We start from the raw sequence: 19,767 nt of genomic DNA, 5'->3' as shown, positions 1-19,767 counted from the left end.
ACTATTTTTTGCATTCATTCAGTATTTCCTGGCAGTCGTTCTCAACTGTGACCATTCTTTGTAATCACCTGAGGAGTTTTAAAAAGATCCTGATTCCTGGGTTCCATGCCCAGAGAGTCTGATGTAATTGGTTTGGGGTGTGGTCAGGGCATTGGGATTTTTAAAAGCTCAGATGATTACAGTGTGCAGCCAAATGTTGGGAACTGCTTTTTCTTAAGTCTTACTATCACCTGAGCTAGGTGGGGCAAGTACTGTGATCCTGTTCTTTGTAGATAAGGAAGCTTGTGCTCTGAGACATTTGGTGTCTTGGAGGAAAGAGAACAAAATCATCTAGTGACACTTTGTGCAGACTGGGTTACCAGATACTTCTGATAAATCTTTAAAGCCAGCAGTCAGTCTGTAAGAATGGAGTAAAACCTGTTTTTCTTTTCTGGTTTCCAGAGTTTTCTTGGTTTGTGTTTCTTGACATGAGAAGGGAAAAGAAACGACTGTGAAATAGTGTCCAGGACCAAATATTTGTAAGTGAAATTCCCTGCTGAATCCCTTTAATGAGTGGACGATAATAATCAACTAGAGCAACCTGCCTCCCATTCCTCATAGTCCGGCATAGTAATGGTCAGGGAGCATCGGGAAAACCAGGTGGAAGGGATTGCTCATTTTGCACTAGCACACATGCCCCATTAGGAAGGTAATTAAGAAAATAACAAACCTGGCCACATTGGCGAAGAGAGCTCCTCACTGGGGCTTGCAGATTTGGACATGTTTGTCCTACACACAGCATATTGGAAGAGAATATCCCATCGTTGTTGCTTTCCTTTTCTGATAATCTAATTATTTAAATTATAGTGTGCAAAGTTCTGGCCTGGTGCTCACTCTTGCTTCCTTCAATGTCATTGGGAACTTCTATAGTTCCTTCAGTCACCGTTTATCACCTTTCCCAGAGAGGCTGCTGCAACCACCTCTCTGTTTCCATGATCCTTTGATACTTCAAGTGTGGGTGATGGCCCAGCAGGATCAGCCTCAGGAGCACCTGGGAGCCTGTTATAAACATAGATTTCTGGTCCCACCCTAAGCCTACTGAATTAGAATCTTCTTTATCAGGAGCCCCAAGTGATTTGTGTGCACATTGGGGTTTGAGAAGCATTGCCCTAATACATAGGGCCTTTCCCATTATCCCATAGGTTAAAATGTCCTCTCTTCCCCTCCCTTAATTTATCAACTTTTTACTTGTCCTTCAAAGCTCAGCTCATATTTCTCTTCCTTTGTGGAGCCTCCAATATTTACTCCCTACACCTTACTCCTGTAGATCACTACTTTTAGGATTTAAAAAATGCCAAGTATTTCATTATTTAAATGGTTCATATGTTTACTTAGTCTAATTTTTAAGATGGCTTGTTTCCCCAAAGTGCCTAGCACAGGCTTTCCACATAATATGAATTGTTCAGTTTACCAAGATCAGTTTCCTGTCTTAAAGTTTTCTCTTAGTCCTATTTTGTCTCTTTAAATTTCCTCAACACTTTCTCTGCTCATGATGTTTTACCTCAGAAAAACTCCTCCAAGTTCTGTCTTCTCAACCCTTTAAATAAATGTCTACCTGCTCCAGAGATTTCCTGAAAGGCCTGCCTCTTTCTTGTAACCTAGTGGGTTCCAAGTGAACCATAACCCCAAAGAGATACTGAAAGTAAAAATTTAACCACTTGTGAGCATTGACATTGTACAATTTCCATAACTTTTAAATTTGAAATAATTTGGAATGGGGATTTTTAAAAATAAATTTACTTTGGGGGATGGGATTTTTTTTTACTCTACCCTTGTGCCCACGGGCAACTCAGGATTGTTTTGTGCTTTCTCATGTAGAATGTGGTATCTCTTTTACTGATCTCAGACCCTGAGACAAGAGACCTGCCTTTGAGGCTGCCATCTTCCCGAATTCCAGGCAGCAGGGGGACACACATCCTAACTATCCGTAGACCCCCAAACCTATCTGGGGGAATATAATATCTCTCCGATGGCTTGGCACAAGGTGGTGGGTGTAGGTAGGAGAACAGGAGCTCCACACTGACTTTCAGCTTCCTGGTTTCCTTCCCATGTCAACTCTTCTCACTTTGTACAGTTTGTATATCTATCCTGATTCTATATATCCCTCAAATCTGTTGTTTTATGGTATCAACTTTAAGTACTAAAAATACCCAGGCTCTAACAACTCAAAAGCTTTTATCCTCAAAGTTATTATTCGTGAGTACCAAAAGTCATTTTGATGTTCATTGGTAGACAGATGGCTTGTTTTTTCTCTGAGCAGAAGCCTATGCTACCACCAAAAAGGTCAGATGGGGGATTGGGGTGAAATAAATTTCCAGAGGAAAACACTAATATCATATTCTTACTCTGTTACATATGTGTTTGGCATGATATTGGCCATGCTGGTGGACACTCAGGGCATTTTGGACTATTGCATAATGGTGGTGGTGGTTGAACAAAGCCTGGGGTTGGAAGTCTAGAATCTCCTGACAGTCATTTCAGATTCTGTGAGGACTGGCTATCAGGTCACCTTGAGAACAAACTGTAGTTCAACACTAATAATTCATATTCACTGAGTTGCCACCCCAAGACACCTATTCCCTATATTGTAAAAATATTTACTTATGTTCTACTTCCAAAAAAATACTGCAGTGGTTTACAACAAAAATGCATGAATACAATGAAACCATTAGCCATTCAACCAATGATTAAGGTTTAGGAAGGAAAATGTCCATATTTATTAATAGCAAAACCCCAGGCTAAAGAAAGTTACTGTACTGAGCACAGGAATTAACTCTGCCTCTTGGCCCTCAAGTCTAGTAAAAACTCTCACTTTTCCCTGCATAATAAAACAAAGCTTCTGAATTCATTAAGTGGGCTGAGAGGAGCTTATCACTTGGGCCTTTACATATAGAGGCGTTAGAAAACTGAGCAATATCTTCAATAGTAGTTTTGCAGAAACTTGTCTGTTTCTTCTATCAACCTTTCCTTCTATAGAAACCAAGCCCACGATAAAGTCATAGTTGGAAAAAACAATCTGTGGAAAGCCAGATTTATATTACTATAAGCCAGATATATAGTGTAGTGGGGACCTAACCTAATATTAGGGAATTTTAAGAATTTATGGGTAATGTTTCTTAAGCCAGTGCTTCTCACACTTTAATGGGTATAGGTACACTGCCTCGTGAACTTGTTAAAATTCACTTTCTGATCCAGTAGGTCTAGGCTGGTGCCTGGGAATTTGCATTTCTACCAGGCTCCTAGGTGATGCCTTTGCTGCTGGTCCATGGACAACACTTTGAGGAGCAGATACCGCTCATGTATCAGATGTCTCAAGTGGGCTTTTGACACAAGTTTGAGGACAGAAAGACTGGGGTCCCTATCATGTAACTTAGATGCAGTCATCTTTGTTATTTTGGCTGAGAGGATCTAGTACATTAGGTAACAAAGCTGATGTGTTTATGTGAAGGGTAGAAGAGTGACAAAAGAAAGGGTTGGCTTTATATTTGTGCCTATTCTAGTTAGGTTTTTTGTTGTTTGTTTGTTTGTTTGTTGTGCAAGGAACTGAGACTTTCTCAAATGACCAAAGTTAAGTGAAGGGGCAGGAGGATGGGGGTTGGGATTGTATGGAAACTTGGTGGTAAGTCCTAATGGGAGTAGTCTTAAATCGTTAGGAACCAAGGGAGCTGTAAGGATCAGCTACCTTTCTCTAGCTTTCTTTCTTGGTATCATTGCCTATGTGCTCCAGTCTCCTTTCACTCTCACTTTTGAGTGGTTTATTCTTTTTCCCTCACAGCTCCTGCTTACTCCTGGTTAACCTAAGCTTGTACGTGGGCCCCTTACGACCAACCCCCAGTTCTACCTCCTGATCTGCCTTCAGCATCAGCTGTGATTGCTGACAGATTTAGTTTTTTGAACATGCATTTCAAATTGTTCAGAAGTGGAATTTGATTGACACAGTGTGCCTTGGGACACTGGCACTCCAGTACTTGACTGCTATTATCTATGGATTCAATCAGTGCTGATGGAGGACGGGCAGGAGGTAGTTGATGCCTAGAAAAAGAAATATAGCTAGCAATGACTGCCACTTCACAGGGCTGTGGGCAGGACACTTACCTTGGGAAGGAGTCTGTGGTGAGACAAGCCTTCTGTGGCTTGGTTCATTTTCTTCATTTCCTTAATGAAGGTCATCTTTCCTCTGCATAGAGGTGGTTCCATCATAGCATGGCTTTTAGGCAGGGACAAGAAATATAGCAGGTGCTTTATTGCTCTCTTGTCTCTTCATACTCAAAGCCCAGCCCAATAGGAATATTTCATAGGGTCAATGAAGGGAATCACTTAAACTAACAAGACTATAAGCCACCAGAGATTTGCTTTGTAATTTTGAGGTATCTTTACTTTAATTGAATGTAAAAAATGAAGCATCTAATCCGTTCAAAATATCAACACATGCATAGACCTTAGGTGCTACAAATACAGGAGAGGGAACTTGGGTTTGTTTGGGTAAAGGCCTGATGGACAGAGAGTCCCTCACTGCCATCCTAATCATTTTTATTTCCCCACTGGAAGTGCCACTCCTTCATTTCCAGGACCTCAGAATATTTGAAAATCCCAGAGGCCATCTTCTTGGAGGTAGTGTGTGTGCTCATGCGTGTGCTTCTGTGTGCTGGAATCAGGGAATGGAGGGATGTTTGAGAAAGCAGACAAATGAGAGAACAAGCTCAAGCCCCTACCACAGAGTCTCAACTCCTTTCTTCTTTCAGTACTATTTGTTCAGGAGAGAAAATACTCTTCTTTAGTGTTCCCTCCACACAGACTTTTAATGAGCACTGTTTTCAGTTTTTATTTGCTGATCAATAAACTCAAGGGTAGGTCTTGTCTGTTACCAGAGATAAAGAACTGCGTGCATAACTGGTCTCTATCCAGCCAAACAAGTGCTGGTTTCTCTTTGTTTTTCACAGTGTTTCTGAGAGATAAGAGAAAACCACCCAGACGTGATGCATGACCAGGGGAGGTTTTGAAATAATATTTTATAAACTCATTCTCTATTCTGAGCTGTGGATTATGGATGGAAAGGAAGGGGGGCACCACATACAGCATAAGTTGACCTTTTTTCTGGGTTAAAAACAAGCAGGCAGACACACACACACACACACACACACACACACGTATGAATAAATGTTCAACTGAGGAAAGAATAAGCCAATTTTCAGTTATAGGCAGGAAAATCAAATAGGAAGAATTTTAGTAATTCAAGTGAATATATCTCTGAAAATTCAGTGACTGTTTCCTACCACAAAAACTGCCTGTCATATGGATTCAAAATCAATATTGGGCAGACAGGACCTAAGTAGAGTTGAAGAACAAGTTATATTCCCAAAAGAATATGAGATAGAATCAGGGTAGAGTCCTAGTGAGTGGATGCCCTTCAAGGCTCTTAGCAGGTTTCTGAGCGACATCTAGGAGGGAGGGTTTGATTTGAAGGGAATGATGCAAGATTTTAAATAAAGACTTGGGTGGGGCAAAGGCAATATATGTAACTTAAACATTTGTACCCCCATAATATGCTGAAATAAAAAATAATTAAAACAAAAGACTAAATGTAAGATCAGTTGGTCCCAACCAATAAAGGCATAGAGAGTACATGTTTTCAATAGCAAATGAAAATGATGGTAGCAATTTGAATGGGTACAGAGTAGGAAATCATTTAGGAGAAATTTGCTGTTAAGCTAAGGAACAACTTGGGGCTGATATGACAGGACAGTGGGGATGCACAGGAAGGGAGGGTCATTAGAAATGATAGGCAGAAAGGAGGAGCAAACTCAAGAGACAAAAATAGCAGCTAATAAAAGGGAAATTTAAGTTGAAAGCCATGACATAATTATTTCTGAGCAGACAAATAAAAACCAAAGAGAAGGTAAAGTCTTAGTAAAGCTGAGTGGTGCTTCATTGTCCATATTACATATTCTACATTATTGGTTTTTTTTTTCCATTTCTAGGTTCATTAACTTTAATTGCTTCATTATAGACTTTTGTCTCTATCTCATCTCCAGTGCTGGATAGTAAGTTCTCTGTAGAGGAAAGAATCTGTCCTGTGCTTTCTAGAATTTCCCCATAATACCTAGTTTGGGACCTTACTGGAATAGCAGCTCAAGAAATATTAATTGGCAGAATTAATTAAATGAACAGTTTCCTCTTTAAGTAATTATATTTCCAAATTAAATGATAGATTTGAAGTAACCAAAATCTGGATTATATTTTACTCTTTTAATGTTGGGTGAATCAGAGAAATGAGTTATGACATAAATCATTTGAGCCTTATTTCAAAAGGAATTGGGGGGTCTAATGCCAGATATCAGCAAAATTAGATGTGTGAGTTTTAGGCAAGAGGACAAAATCCAATAGATTTTTCTTTCCTTCGTCCCAGATTCATTCAATCAGGCTAAACTAGATGATTTTATTTTTTTTTATTATTTTTTTTATTTCAGCCAGAATGAAGCATTAATGGAGCAGACTATGATTTTATTTTTATTTTATTTTTTTATTTCAGCTTATTGTGGGGGTACAAAAGTTCAGGTTATATATATTGCCCATGCCCCCTATCCCCCCGAGTCAGAGCTTTAAGCCTGTCCATTCCCCAGACAGTGCGCATCACACTCATCATGTAGGTATCTGACCAATATTTTCCTGTGCAGGTCTGTCTTTCGGGAAGGTTGTCCTTCATGAGAGCAAGATATCTTATCTATCTTGTTCATTGTCATATCTCCAGCATCTAGAACAGGCTTAAATAATCGTGGATGGAAGGGAAAGAGGGAGGGAGAGAGGGAATCAAGGAAAAAGGGAAGGGGGGAGGGAGGGCTCTGCTTTTCATATCAGTTAACTTGGCACTTATTTACTCACCCATCAGTTACCAAGGGCCCCCCTCAGGTTCTGTGTTAGGCACCAAGGATACCAAAATTATGAATTGCCACAGTGTTTTCTCTCAAAGAACTGGTAGTCTAGTGGGGAGGGGGGAGAGAGAGACTGACCTAACACAGCAGGGGATAAGTGCTACACAAGAAAGCAACAGTCCTGGTGATACTGGGAGTGTGCCAAAGGGAGCATCTAATCTGCATGAGGAAGGGTGGGGTGTAGAACACATTGCAAACCTGAGCAGAATCTTAATAAACTCAATGATGCTTTAAAGACTTGAGAACATTTTAATCTCTACAATCCTAAAACTGATTGTGGATAGACTGAATAAAATATTGAAGACTGTAAGTTATTGCATTTTAGCCATTCTCTATTCAGAATCATTTTGATGTTAGAAGTTATTTTGTCCTGGCACTATTGAACTTTGGTTTCATTCAGGAAATGCAAATGGCTAGAGGGAGTCTGTCATGCAGCAGCTTGTCATAGAATCGTGGCCTTATAAGCACAGTCTAAATGACACAAACCGGAGGCCTGTTGTCTGGGCCAGACCTGCACCATACATCAGGAGTGACAGCTTTGTTAAGCATGATTGGTTAGGACCACTATTTGCTCTTTTTGCAGCAAATTCTTATTCCTGTGATGAAGATTAATGATATAACAGTCATAAGGTGGTCTTTGCATTTTATAACAGCCTATAGCAGTAAAGGTGTGTGTTTTCCATCAGTACAGCAAATTTTCTAAGGAGGGTAGATAAACTTGACAACAAAGGGAGAGTCAGTGATCAAAAAATTATGGTTGTCTAAGCTTATTTACATATAGAAAAGGATTCTGGGGATATACTGATGTTCTTTTTAAGCAAGAAGATTCAGTGTTTGAGGGGGGAAAAAAAAGATCCTGCTTTGACTTCTGCTTCTTGATTTCCTTACTCAGGTGCTGACCCCAGCACAGATCAAATCAATTTGCCAGGCGATTCTGGACTCTGGAAAGCAGTATGCCATAAAAAAGAGGAAACCATTCCCCTTGATGTATTCTTACTATGGTACGGAATACTTGGGTAAGTGAAAGTATTGGCACAGGCCTGCAGGATGGAGGGAGTCTGTTATATTGACATTGAGTAAAGACTGGAAGATTTCATTTGTGCCATAGGGCGTCACTATTCATTTAATAAGAAATACTTTAAAATTTGTTTTAAAACAGATATTGTTAGATATTATAAATCACAATTTAATAATTGTTTTCATGGTCAACCTAACAAAAATGTAGCTATTTTAACAATTGCTTTCACTAAAGACTAAAATCCTTATTCTAGAGTGTAAGCTCACCAGACTAATTTTGCTGAAAGATTATGCACAATTTTTACATTCATTGATTGCAAGTAGTGCCTCTGTACAGGGAAGCAGGATTCAGCCACTAACATTTTAAAGTTTTTAATAGTAGTGGATTAATAACAGACTGTTGAATTGCAATGGCTAATTTTGAGTTCTGAGCCACGTAAAAAGTAAATTAGTTACTTTTGACTCCTTCAGCAGCTCACCGTCACTCCTGAGCAAGATTTGCAAGGCCCTTTGTATAATAGATCACCTGCCTCACCAGACTCAAGGTTTATCTTTCCCCTCCAGGTTCTGTCCAGTACAGTCTCCCACGTGCAAAGCATTCTCCTATTTTTATACCTTTGTGCATGTTCCTTTTGCCTAGAATGCCCACTTTCCCCAACTCCTTCATCCACCTATAATAATTATACCCAGACTTCAAGGCTCTGCTCAAACATCATCAGATCTTCTGAAAAACTTGCTGTGCTTTTGGAAAAAGGGTTGTTGAACCTTCTCTTGAGAAAAATTCATATTCCCCCCTGAAGCAAAATTGGGTAATGTCATGTCACCCTGCTCCCACTTCTATTGGAGCCCTTATCACAGCACTCTGTAATCGGTGGCTTATGTGTCTGACCACCTTAGTGGGCTTTGTGCACCTTTAGGATGGCGACTTTCATTTATCTTCGTGATCTCTAGATCTTTACCAAAGAGCCTACAAGTAGAGAGGGAACTCGAATGAATGAATGGCTCACAAATGACTTTGATGACAGTTTCTCAAAGAACCTTTGAGTTCCTAAGTTCCCCTAGAATCAGACCCTTAGACAAGGATTTGGATGTAAAAGGTTTATTTGAAAGGTAATTCCAGGTAGTGTTGCTAGAGGAGTGAGGAAATGAGATAAGGAAGGAAAAGGAGCTAATTGAGTATGTAACAATGAGCAACTATGGACAACTGAGGCTCAGTTCAACTGGGGAATCTTAGAGACTGTATAGAACACATCTCAAAATCATCTCACCTACGGGGTGAAGAAAACTGGGGTATTCATTCTCTAACTCCCTGCTTTATTGGTTGCTGCTCCAAAGAATGTTGATTCCCTAGCAATTTGGCCCTGCCCTATAGGACAGGCACACTCCTGTGGCCAGAGAAGAATGATAGGTGCTTGAGGTAGGAAGTGAGGAGGGTAGGTGCACCTGAAGGGTGAATGTGGATGATGTGATGAGCAGGGCACTGACAGTGTCTGCTATAGTCCCCTAATAGAGTTATTCAGTTCATTTTTCAGGTTTTGTTAGAAAAATTAACATTCCAGTCATTTATACATATATAGCACAAACCAGATTTCTATCTAATATGTAAACATTTTCCTGAAAAGCAAGTTTTTTCTAACAATTTCAAATCCAGTGAAAGAAAGGTATACTTTCAAATTTCATGACCAACTTTCAAGAGCAATAGAATTTTTGACTGGATAAAACTGTAAGACTGTTTCTGGGGAGTCAAGAGTTCCAAATATGGTGAAGTGAAAAGTGTCTGCAAAAAGAAAGCTTTAAAATTATGGAGTTGAATTTGAAGAGCAAGCCCCAGTTCCGCCCATTCAGCATGATTCTACTAATTGGGAAAGAGAGGAAACTCCTAGAGGGCCTGGGCTGACTTTTACCTTTGATAAGTTAACTCCTTTTCTGAAGGCAGGCTCCGGCCTTTGCTAGTTCAGTATCCTCTGCTGAAACTCTTAGGAATTCTTCAAGATTTTGCTCAGATGACATTATCTGTGTGAAACCTTTAGCGTCCCCTCCACTCCTGAGGTCAAGTTAAGCTCTCCTTTCTCAGTATTCTCTCATCTCTTTGTATTAGTCAGGGTTCTCCACAAAAAAGGAATATAATAAATAAATACATTTATTAATATTATAAGGAATTGGCTCACAAAATTATGGAGGCTGAGAAAGGCAGACCCACGAAAGCCAATGGTTCAAGTTACAGTTTGAGTATGAATCCAAAGGCAGGAAAAGACCAATTTCCCAGCCAGAAGACAGGCAGAAAAAAAGAATTCTTTGTTACTCAGCCTTTTTCTTCTATTCGGGCCTTCAATGAGTTAGGTGAGGCCCCCCCCCCACATTGGAGAGGGCAGTCTGCTTTACTCAGTCCACAGATTCAAATGTTATTTTTGTCTAGAAACATCCTCGCAAACATATCCAGAAGTAATATTTAACCAAATACATGGACACCCTATGGCCCAGTCAAGTTGACACATAAAATTAACCAAGTCATTTTATGAAAAGACACCTGCACATCCATATATTTATTACAGCACAATTCACAATTGCAAAGATATTGAACCAACCTAAGTGCCCACCAACTGATGAATGGATAAACAAAATGTGCTACATATATATATATATCTGTATACATATATGTGTGTGTATATATGTATATATGTGCTGTGGAATACTACTCAACCATCAAAAATAATTAAATAATGTCCTTTACAGCAACATGTATGGAATTGAAGGCCATTATTCTATGTGAAGTAACCTAGGAACAAAAAAACAAATACCACATGTTCTCACTTGTAAATAAGAGCTAAGAAATGGGTATGCATGGTCATACAGAGTAACTTAATGGACATTGGAGACTCAGAAGAGGGAGAATTGGAGGGGAGGTACAGGATGAAAAATTACCTGTTGGGTGCAATGTATACTATTCAAGTGATGGGTACATTAAAAGCTTAGACTCCTCCACTATGAAATTCAACCATGTAACAGCACCAACAAAAAAACACTCATACCCCCAAATCTATTTAATAAAAAATAAATAATAAATAAATGTTTAGGATACCTAGACCAAATTATTTTTAAGCACTTTAGAAGCATTTTCATAAAGGCTCTTGTTATGTTAATTATAAAGTGTTTTGAAAATCTCTTTTCTAAAGCAAAAATGGGTCAACAAACCTTTTCTGTAGAGGGTTAGACAATAAATATTTTAGGCTTTGTGGGCCACATGGTCTCTGTCACAAATACAGCTTTGCTGTTTTAGCAGGAAAGCAGCCATTCAATATGCAAATGAATGAGTGTGACTGTGTTCCAATAAAACTTTATTTACAAAAAAAAGCAGTGATGTAGATTTGGCCTACAGACTATGCTTTGTGAGAAGGCTAGTTCTTAGGCAACTCAATTATTACATTATTATATGTGCTTTTAAGTAATATTGCCTTTTTTATCATATAATTATTTTTTTGCTAAATCAAACTGGCTCTGCTACCAATTATGTGAATTAATTATGCTTTGTTTGTCAATATAGGGGCAGCTCATGGCCTATCGTCCATTCTTCAGATGCTTCTTTCTTACCATGAGCACCTCAAGCCCTCAGATCGGGAGCTGGTGTGGCAGAGTGTGGACTTCCTCATGGAACAGGAACAGAACTGCAACTGGCCGCCTGAGCTCGGCGAGACCATTGAGAGAGAAAATGAGCTGGTCCACTGGTGCCATGGCGCTCCAGGTCTCATACACTCCGTTATCTGAAAACATTGCCTTTCATCTAGCTTAGCCACAGGGAGGTTTCTTTTCTGAGAAGTGAGGGTATTTCTCATTTTATGTCATTACTATGTGAGATAAAAAGGTCAAGATGAAATTGTTCAAAGCCAAAAAGTCTTGATCTATAAAGGACTTCTAGAAATGATCCTGTATTTAAATATTTGTTCGATATCTATTTGTATATAAAATTAAACTAACACTGTCCAATAGAAATATAAGCCACATATGTAAGTTAAATTTTTAGTAGCCCCATTAAAAAGTAAAATCAGATAAAATTAATTTTAATAACATATATTATGTAACCAAATGTACCCCAAATATTATTTTAATTTGCAACCAATTTAAAAATTGAGATATTTTACATTTTTCTTTTTTTTTTTTTTTTTTTTTTTGAGACAGAGTCTCACTCTGTTGCCCAGGCTAGAGTGAGTGCCGTGGCGTTAGCCTAGCTCACAGCAACCTCAAACTCCTGAGCTCAAGCGATCCTCCTGTCTCAGCCTCCCGAGTAGCTGGGACTACAGGCATGCACCACCATGCCCGGCTAATTTTTTCTATATATATATTTTTAGCTGTCCATATAATTTCTTTCTATTTTTAGTAGAGATGGGGTCTCGCTCTTGCTCAGGCTGGTCTCGAACTCCTGAGCTCGAGAGATCCACCCACCTCGGCCTCCCAGAGTGCTAGGGTTACAGGCGTGAGCCACCGCGCCCGGCCGAGATATTTTACATTTTTAAAACATACGGAGTCTTTGAAATCCAGTGTATATTTTACACTTATATCACATGTCAATTGAGACTAGCCACATTTCAAGTGCTCCATAACTACATTGGACAGTGCAGATCTGGAGCCTGGCAATTCAAATGTGGCCCCTAAACTGGTAGCATGAGCAACTGTGTGCTTGGTAGAAATCCTGAATCAGGCCGGGGGTGGTGGCTCACGCCTGTAATCCTAGCACTCTGGGAGGCCGAGGTGGGTGGATCTCTCGAGCTCAGGAGTTCGAGACCAGCCTGAGCAAGAGTGAGACCCCGTCTCTACTAAAAATAGAAAGAAATTATATGGACAGCTAAAAATATATATATACAAAAAATTAGCCGGGCATGGTGGCGCGTGCCTGTAGTCCCAGCTACTCGGGAGGCTGAGACAGGAGGATCGCTTGAGCCCAGGAGTTTGAGGTTGCTGTGAGCTAGACTGACGCCACGGCACTCACTCTAGCCCGGGCAACAGAGTGAGACTCTGTCTCAAAAAAAAAAAAAAAAAAAAAAAATCCTGAATCTTGGGCCTCACCCCAGGCTCACTGAATCAAAATCTACATGTTAAAAATATCCTTTGGTGACTTACATGCACCTTAAAGTTTGAGGTACACTATTCTATGATTCTTCTTCTTCAAATGGAAATTTCCATTAGTACCAAATAAAAAGTCCACAGAAATGAGAAGCCATCCCCAGTGAATTCTCTGGAATTGAGCCTAGAAATTTATCAGACCCCTTCTTTCTCTTCCTTTTTAAAAATCCCATTATATACTGCTAATTAGGCCTTTGGAGAAGGGGCAATTTGAAAGTAGTTAAATTCAAATAAATCAATTAATATTGGTTAATTGGCCATGGGAGAGACTTAAAATACCAAAATAACACAAAATTTTTAAATTATGAGTGGATTTAATTTTTAAGGTTATGCTTCAATCCCATAAGCACAGCTTTAAAATATATTTGATTTCTCTTTGCTTTGTTACCTGAATTTTATTCCCTCCTTTCTTCCCTTAATTAATATTCATTAATCCAACTGTAATTTTTTTTCCCTTGATACAATTTGAACTGATAAATAATATAAGTCATAGTCCAATGGCCATATTTTCTCTGCCTGTTAGATTTAGCTATGAAAGGAACTTCAAAGTGTGTGCTTGTACCAGTACCAGGGCATTATACATTATGTCCTGGCTAACTCCTGCCAATTATGATTTGAAATCATTTCTTTTTTCTTTGACTGTTTTGAAGAAAAAAAAAAAGCAGTTATTTACCATCCTGGAAAGGATATTTCTTTTTGTTATGCTCAATTCTTCTATTGCCCTCTAATCACTATCAGTCGTGGTCTCTGGATATCCTCCAAGAATCCCGGCCAGAATCCTTGAATTTTGGAGATGTCCCAGTTTAAATACAGAATATTTTAAAAGGACTCAGTGTGCTAGTGAAAGCCCTGAAAAGAGTGGGAAGGTAATCTACTAAAACGAGTGACTGGGTCAGTTAATTGATGTGGGTGTCTCAAAGGGCAGCTATTCTATCCTTTCTGTACACCAAATACCATCTGTCTTTGTTAGTCATGTACCATAACAGTGCAGCATAGGATTCATCACTGTGGGGACTTTGCTTATCCTCCTTTATCACTCATGTTCAGTGTCTGGAGAAGATTAAACATAGGTTCCAAAGCAAAATCATTCAATCCATGTATTCACTGGGCTACTAAAAATTCACAAATGAATAAAAAACTAAATGGGGCACATTACTTCTGCCAACTCCACCCCCATCTCAAGGGTATTTGTCTTCCTTTTAAGAGATAATCAGCAGCAAGCATGATTATAAGTCTGATAAGTGCAGGCCAAAGGCTATCAAGATCTCGCAGAAGTTGGCAATAGTAAACTCTCCAAAAATCGTAAAACAGGAGATGAACTAGAAAAATAATTTTATTTGTTTAAGGAAAAAGTTTTTTAAAGAGTAGATTTAAGAACAGTGCAGATGGTTTGGGGCAGCAGACCAATTCTGTGATTAAAAACCTGCCAGAGCTAATCCATAATGTGGAACTTCATTAATGATACCTTATCTCTACCTATAATTGTTTCCTATTGACTTTCCTTCAACCCACCTCTATAGGTGACAGTCCTAGTTGTCATTTATGCAGTTTAGAAATAATTTTTGACTTTAATAACTCCAGGTTCTAATTGTATCTCCAACACGAACCAGCTAAGTGATCTTGAGAAGGGGTCACTTTGTTTCTTTTGTGCCTTTTTCTCTTTATGTGTGACATGAGCATGTTGAGATAGAGTAATGGAACTCAATTTTTTTTCACCACAGACCCCTTTTATATGGACTCTTGCCATCCCTGAGGGATGTGTCCTAAAAGCTTTGCAAATACCCACATTTATAAATACCTAGTGTGGCATATAGCTTTTTCTCAATAAATGCAATAAAGTATTTCAGGAAGATTTATATGACCCCTTCATAACCTTGGTGATTCTGAAATACAGGACCAAAGTCATTTGCAAAATCATTAAAACAAATGCTGTGGCTAAAATAAACTTTCAACTGCATTAGGTTACATCATTGCTGTGGTAACATTGACAGTGCATTTCCTTTATTTTGCGTGAAACACAGGTGTGGGTGTTTTTTTAAAAAACTCATTTCACAAAGGCTCTTGTGTAGGTGACTTTGAATAAAGAAGAACAAGGCTTTTGCAGTGCAGGTGTCATTGGTCACTAAGCTTTGTAGTGCACAGCATATAATGTGTGCCTCAGAGAAATTACACAACCCGGAATGGACCTGGGTCATGATTCTCCAGTATGTTGTAACTGCACGTGCCAAGTCTAGCTGACACAAGGCTCTACTGGATCCCATGTTTTCAAAGATTTAGTCTCTCAAAACGTATTTATTAAGTAATAATTCATTCCTTTTCCCAGTTGTATTTTTCAAAAACATACATCGTTACTAACTCGTGTTTCTTATCAGTGCACAATAATTAGTGTTCCTATGATGAAATATGGTTCCTATCAAAAGCAAAGAAACCCAACATTGCTTCCTTTTATATTAAGCAGCCTTATTGTGGATTCCATTAGTTTGAGTTAGGAGCCAACAGGTTTAGAAGTTTTTCAAGGTCCCTTCCATGTACCATTCTGTGATCTAGGCTGCAGGAAGAGACTCTTTCATTCTGGCAAGAATCACAGGATCAATACCTATTGGGCTCTCTGGGGCCAATGGCCCTGGTATAGCAATTAGACCATCTCAGCCCTTCTTCCTTCCAAATCTCTCATCTCCACCCCAGCATTGGCTTGTACCGAGGTGAGAAAGGAGACATTATAGAGGCAAGAGACATTTATGGAGCCCTTGCCATGTGCCACATGCCGTGCCATGGACTAGGGGGAAAAAATGAACAAGATACAGTTCCCACCCTTGAGTAGTTTGTACTGTACTAGGGGAGGCAGCCATGAAAACAGATCATTTTAATCTGATTCTGTATAAATGCTAAGGTTTGTATAGGAAGTGATGGGAGCTCAGAGGAGGGATTCCTGGTGCTGCCTCCAGGTTCAGAGAAGGCATCACCTGGAGGAGGTGATGCCTTGGCCAGGCCAAGAAAAGTAGAAAGCTTGTTCCAAGAAGAGTGAACAAGATGGACAGTCAGAGGCATGGAAGCAGTGTGGGCGGTTTGGTTTTACTGAAGTGAAAAGCTACAAGCAGGGAATGGAGGAGAAGATATGGGAGAAGAAAATAGAAGCTGGGTTGCAAAGGGCTTTCTGTACCATGCAAAGGCATCTGGGTGAGAGGGAGCCATTTAGCAGTTTAAGCAGGGGAGTGATATGGTCAGATTATGGTTTTAGAAAGGTCATTCATTCTGTTACAGAATGAATTAAAGGCATGGAAAACCTGGGGGCAGAAGGCTAAAGCAATCATCCAGGAAGGACGCCTAGAGCCTGAGGGAGGCCAGCCAGACAGGGCCTTCCCAGAACATGTCCTTTCTTCCCTTGGCTGGAATGGCTCCCTCTTCACCATGTTCTTTGCCTGAGGTCCAGAAGCAGGGCCTGCTCTCAGAAGGAACCTGTAAGGAAGTAGGGAAGCAGAATAGGGAAAGAGAGAAAAGCCAAAGAGGACCGTGTCTCACCTGGAGACTAGCTTCACCCTGATTCTGAGGGGAAGCTAAGAGGCACAGATTTTGTCTTGAGGCAAGGGAGCTGACTTTTTGAACCACTGTGTCAGTGAGTCATTGGCCAATATCTGCAGGGGAGTGGGTGCATAGCATAGTCTCCCATTTGCCTAAGGGCAAATCGCTCAAGAAATGGGTAGCCATGAGCTTTGTTAGCAGCCCACACTCACAGAAACTGGGAGATGAGGCATCTTCTGGTAAGGCAAGGGTGATCCGGGCAGGGTACCAACAACATCCAATACACCTGCCTAATTCTTTCTCAGCATCCAGTAATCAAGTTAGATGGTGTCACTCCTTCTGGTAGGCCTTTTCCACCACCAACTGTAGTTTAGGGGCCTTCCTGTGTGCTTCCATGACACCTCTATTTCCCCACATATGGTCTAATTAATACCTTCACTTAAACTATAAACACTATGAAAGGAGGGGCTTTTTAAAACCTTAGCACCTACTATTGTGCCTAGCGTATAGTAGATGCTCAATTAACATTTAAGCAGTCACCAAGTCCTGTGAAATGTCTATTTTATTAGCTTCATTTTCATCTTTCTACCAACATAATCAGCTCACATCTACCCTGTTGCTCTTCTTCAGGTCTCTCCTGACACCACTGTAGGATATTTCATCTATAATAGAAATCACATTGTCATACAAAAATAAAAACCAATCAATATACAACAAAAACACTTCCGTTGGTTCCCTATTGCCTGCAGAATATGGTCCAGGCTGCCTAAGTGGACTCATAAAACCATCCATAATCTGAGCCCATCTACCCTTCTACCCTACTGGCCTGTTCATTAGAATACTGCCCCACAGACCTTCATATGGTCTGTACTCCCTGGGCTCCAAATTTTTGCCCTTGCTGACCTTGGTGCTAGAATGCCCTCCCTGCCTCACTTTGGCCCTAGAGTTTCCTATGCATTCTACAAAGTCCTGAAAAAATCCTACTTCCATCCAAAGCCTTGCCTGACTGTCTTCTGCAGGGAACTTCCTTCCACCTTTCCGAGCCTGCCAGTATTACTGACAGTACGATTCACTTTATGTCCCAGCAGCACCATGAGCTATATGTCCTATTATATATCAGTCATCTCAACATATTTTTATCTCCCTTTTTAGACAGTGCCTTCCTGAAGGGCAGGAGTCATGTTTAGCGTTTATTTTATATCACCCAGGGTCTGGACTGGCTACATAATTTGGGTGGGGGCTCAGTGCAAAATGAAAATGCAAGTCCTTTTTAGGAAAATTATTCAGAATTCCAAGATGACAACAGCAGAGCATTAAACCTAGCATGGGACCCTTTTGGTGGCTGTGAGTTGTGAGCCTACACAGGTGGCATACCTATGAAGATGGCCTTGCCTAGGGCTATGCATACAGTAGATAATCAATGACTACTTTAAAATGAATGAATGCAGAGAATTAGTGAATGTATGATCAAATAAGTTCAACTCTTTTAAAATCATCCTTTAGTTTGTGGAAGATACTTTGTTCCTAAAACCAAAGGAGAACAATGCTATAGGCAACCATTGTCAGTGGTTGACTAGAAAGCATTAGCTGAGCAAAGAGCCTGTTGCCATGTATGTGTTAACCACAGGGAGAGTTAAAAAGGAGATACTTAAAAAGAGAATGAAATCATGATTCTCAGACAAATATAAAAGGAACATATGTCAACCATTTTATTTAGTTCATTAATTAATGAGGGGACTAGAAATGTGTCACAACTGGTTCAAAAGGAAAACCCAAGAGCAGACATATTTATATAGGCCATTAGGAATATTGAAATGGATTTGCTTAATAGATACAAAACTGGCTTCTTCCACAGAGGCAGATAGATGGAAGTCACTTCAACCTCTACCAGACAGAATGTTAAGTTTCTAGAAAGAGGAATTATTTACATTACTATCAGTTTTCTATAAGGTAATTTTTATGTCTACAAAATCATAAAATAGCCTAGTCAAGGCAATGAAAAACAAAGGTAACCCTGTTGGATGAGATAGTCAAGATACCTGCTATATTTCAGTCTTCCCCACCTTTTATATAGGAGAAAGGTAGGCTATGCAGGAGAAACTGTGATCTTGTGTTACTAACCTCTTCTATGAATATGAGCACCCAGAAATTAGAACTTGAGGAAAATCATTTCTATTAATAAGTGTTGCTTATCTTGTTTCTGTTCCTGCCTTTGTAATTGATACTACCTTTTTTGACAAGCTTTGAAAGAACATTTCTTTACTTGGAAAAATTAAATTGGGAAGTACTCATTTCACAGCTGGACTAGAAGTCTTGGCAAGGTCATTTGGGAGCATTGTCATTGTTGGAAAGACTCTCAGTTTTGCTCTTAAGAAAATGTGTATAGTTATAAGTACTTAAACATTATAAATTCTGAGCCTCTGTGGGGAATGGGCAAGCTGTATAAATATTTAGCCATTTCAAATAGCCATGTATACATAATGCTTACAGAGTATGTATCATTAAATATTAACCCATTTGTAAATTAAATTATGGATTTTATCAATCTATGTACTTCAATCAAAATGTTGCTCTTTCTCCAGGGGCCAACCCTTTGATACAATTAAAACAACTTAAAATACCACAGAAAAAATAGAACTCCCTTGTAGAACATTCTGTTGCCTTGCTACTCAAAAAGTGTGGTCCTCAGAAGGGCACCTCATAGAAATGCAGGATCTCACGCCCCACCTCAGAGGTACCATATTGGAATATGTGTTTTACCAATGCTGGTGATTTGTGAGCTTCTTACAGTTCGAGAAGTTCTGCTCCATAGCATTAACCTCTGGAGGTCACTTCTAATGTCTTTATTGTTTTTACAGGAATTGCCTATCTGTTTGCCAAAGCTTATCTGGTTTCCAAGAAACCGCAATACCTGGACACATGTATCCGGTGTGGGGAACTCACATGGCAGAAGGGCCTGCTAAAGAAGGGGCCAGGGATTTGCCATGGTGTAGCTGGTAGTGCCTATGTCTTCCTGCTGCTCTACCGACTCACAGGAAACTCTAAATACATCTACCGAGCCCAAAGGTCAGCTGTTCTTTATGTATATTTTTTAAAATTTTAATCTAATTAATTTTCTGAATAGGTAATGTAGTCACATGGTTTAAAA

General features: G+C 39.6%; 1 protein-coding gene across 2 annotated transcripts in view; it reads left to right on the top strand.

Annotated features, from left to right (window-relative positions):
• The window catches only part of LANCL3 (LanC like family member 3), an 85,727-nt gene that overhangs the window by 59,857 nt on the left and 6,103 nt on the right, over positions 1-19,767 (top strand). For both annotated transcript variants that reach the window (XM_069464044.1, XM_069464045.1), the window contains exons 2-4: positions 7,861-7,984; positions 11,527-11,724; positions 19,478-19,685. In XM_069464044.1, the coding sequence (XP_069320145.1) occupies positions 7,861-7,984; positions 11,527-11,724; positions 19,478-19,685 (530 nt within the window). The remainder of the gene's footprint in view (positions 1-7,860; positions 7,985-11,526; positions 11,725-19,477; positions 19,686-19,767) is intronic.

Source organism: Eulemur rufifrons, chromosome 30 (assembly GCF_041146395.1).
Source record: "Eulemur rufifrons isolate Redbay chromosome 30, OSU_ERuf_1, whole genome shotgun sequence".
Lineage (NCBI taxonomy): Eukaryota > Metazoa > Chordata > Mammalia > Primates > Lemuridae > Eulemur > Eulemur rufifrons.
The sequence above is the reverse complement of the archived record's forward strand: the minus strand, read 5'-3'. Positions and strand labels throughout refer to the sequence as shown.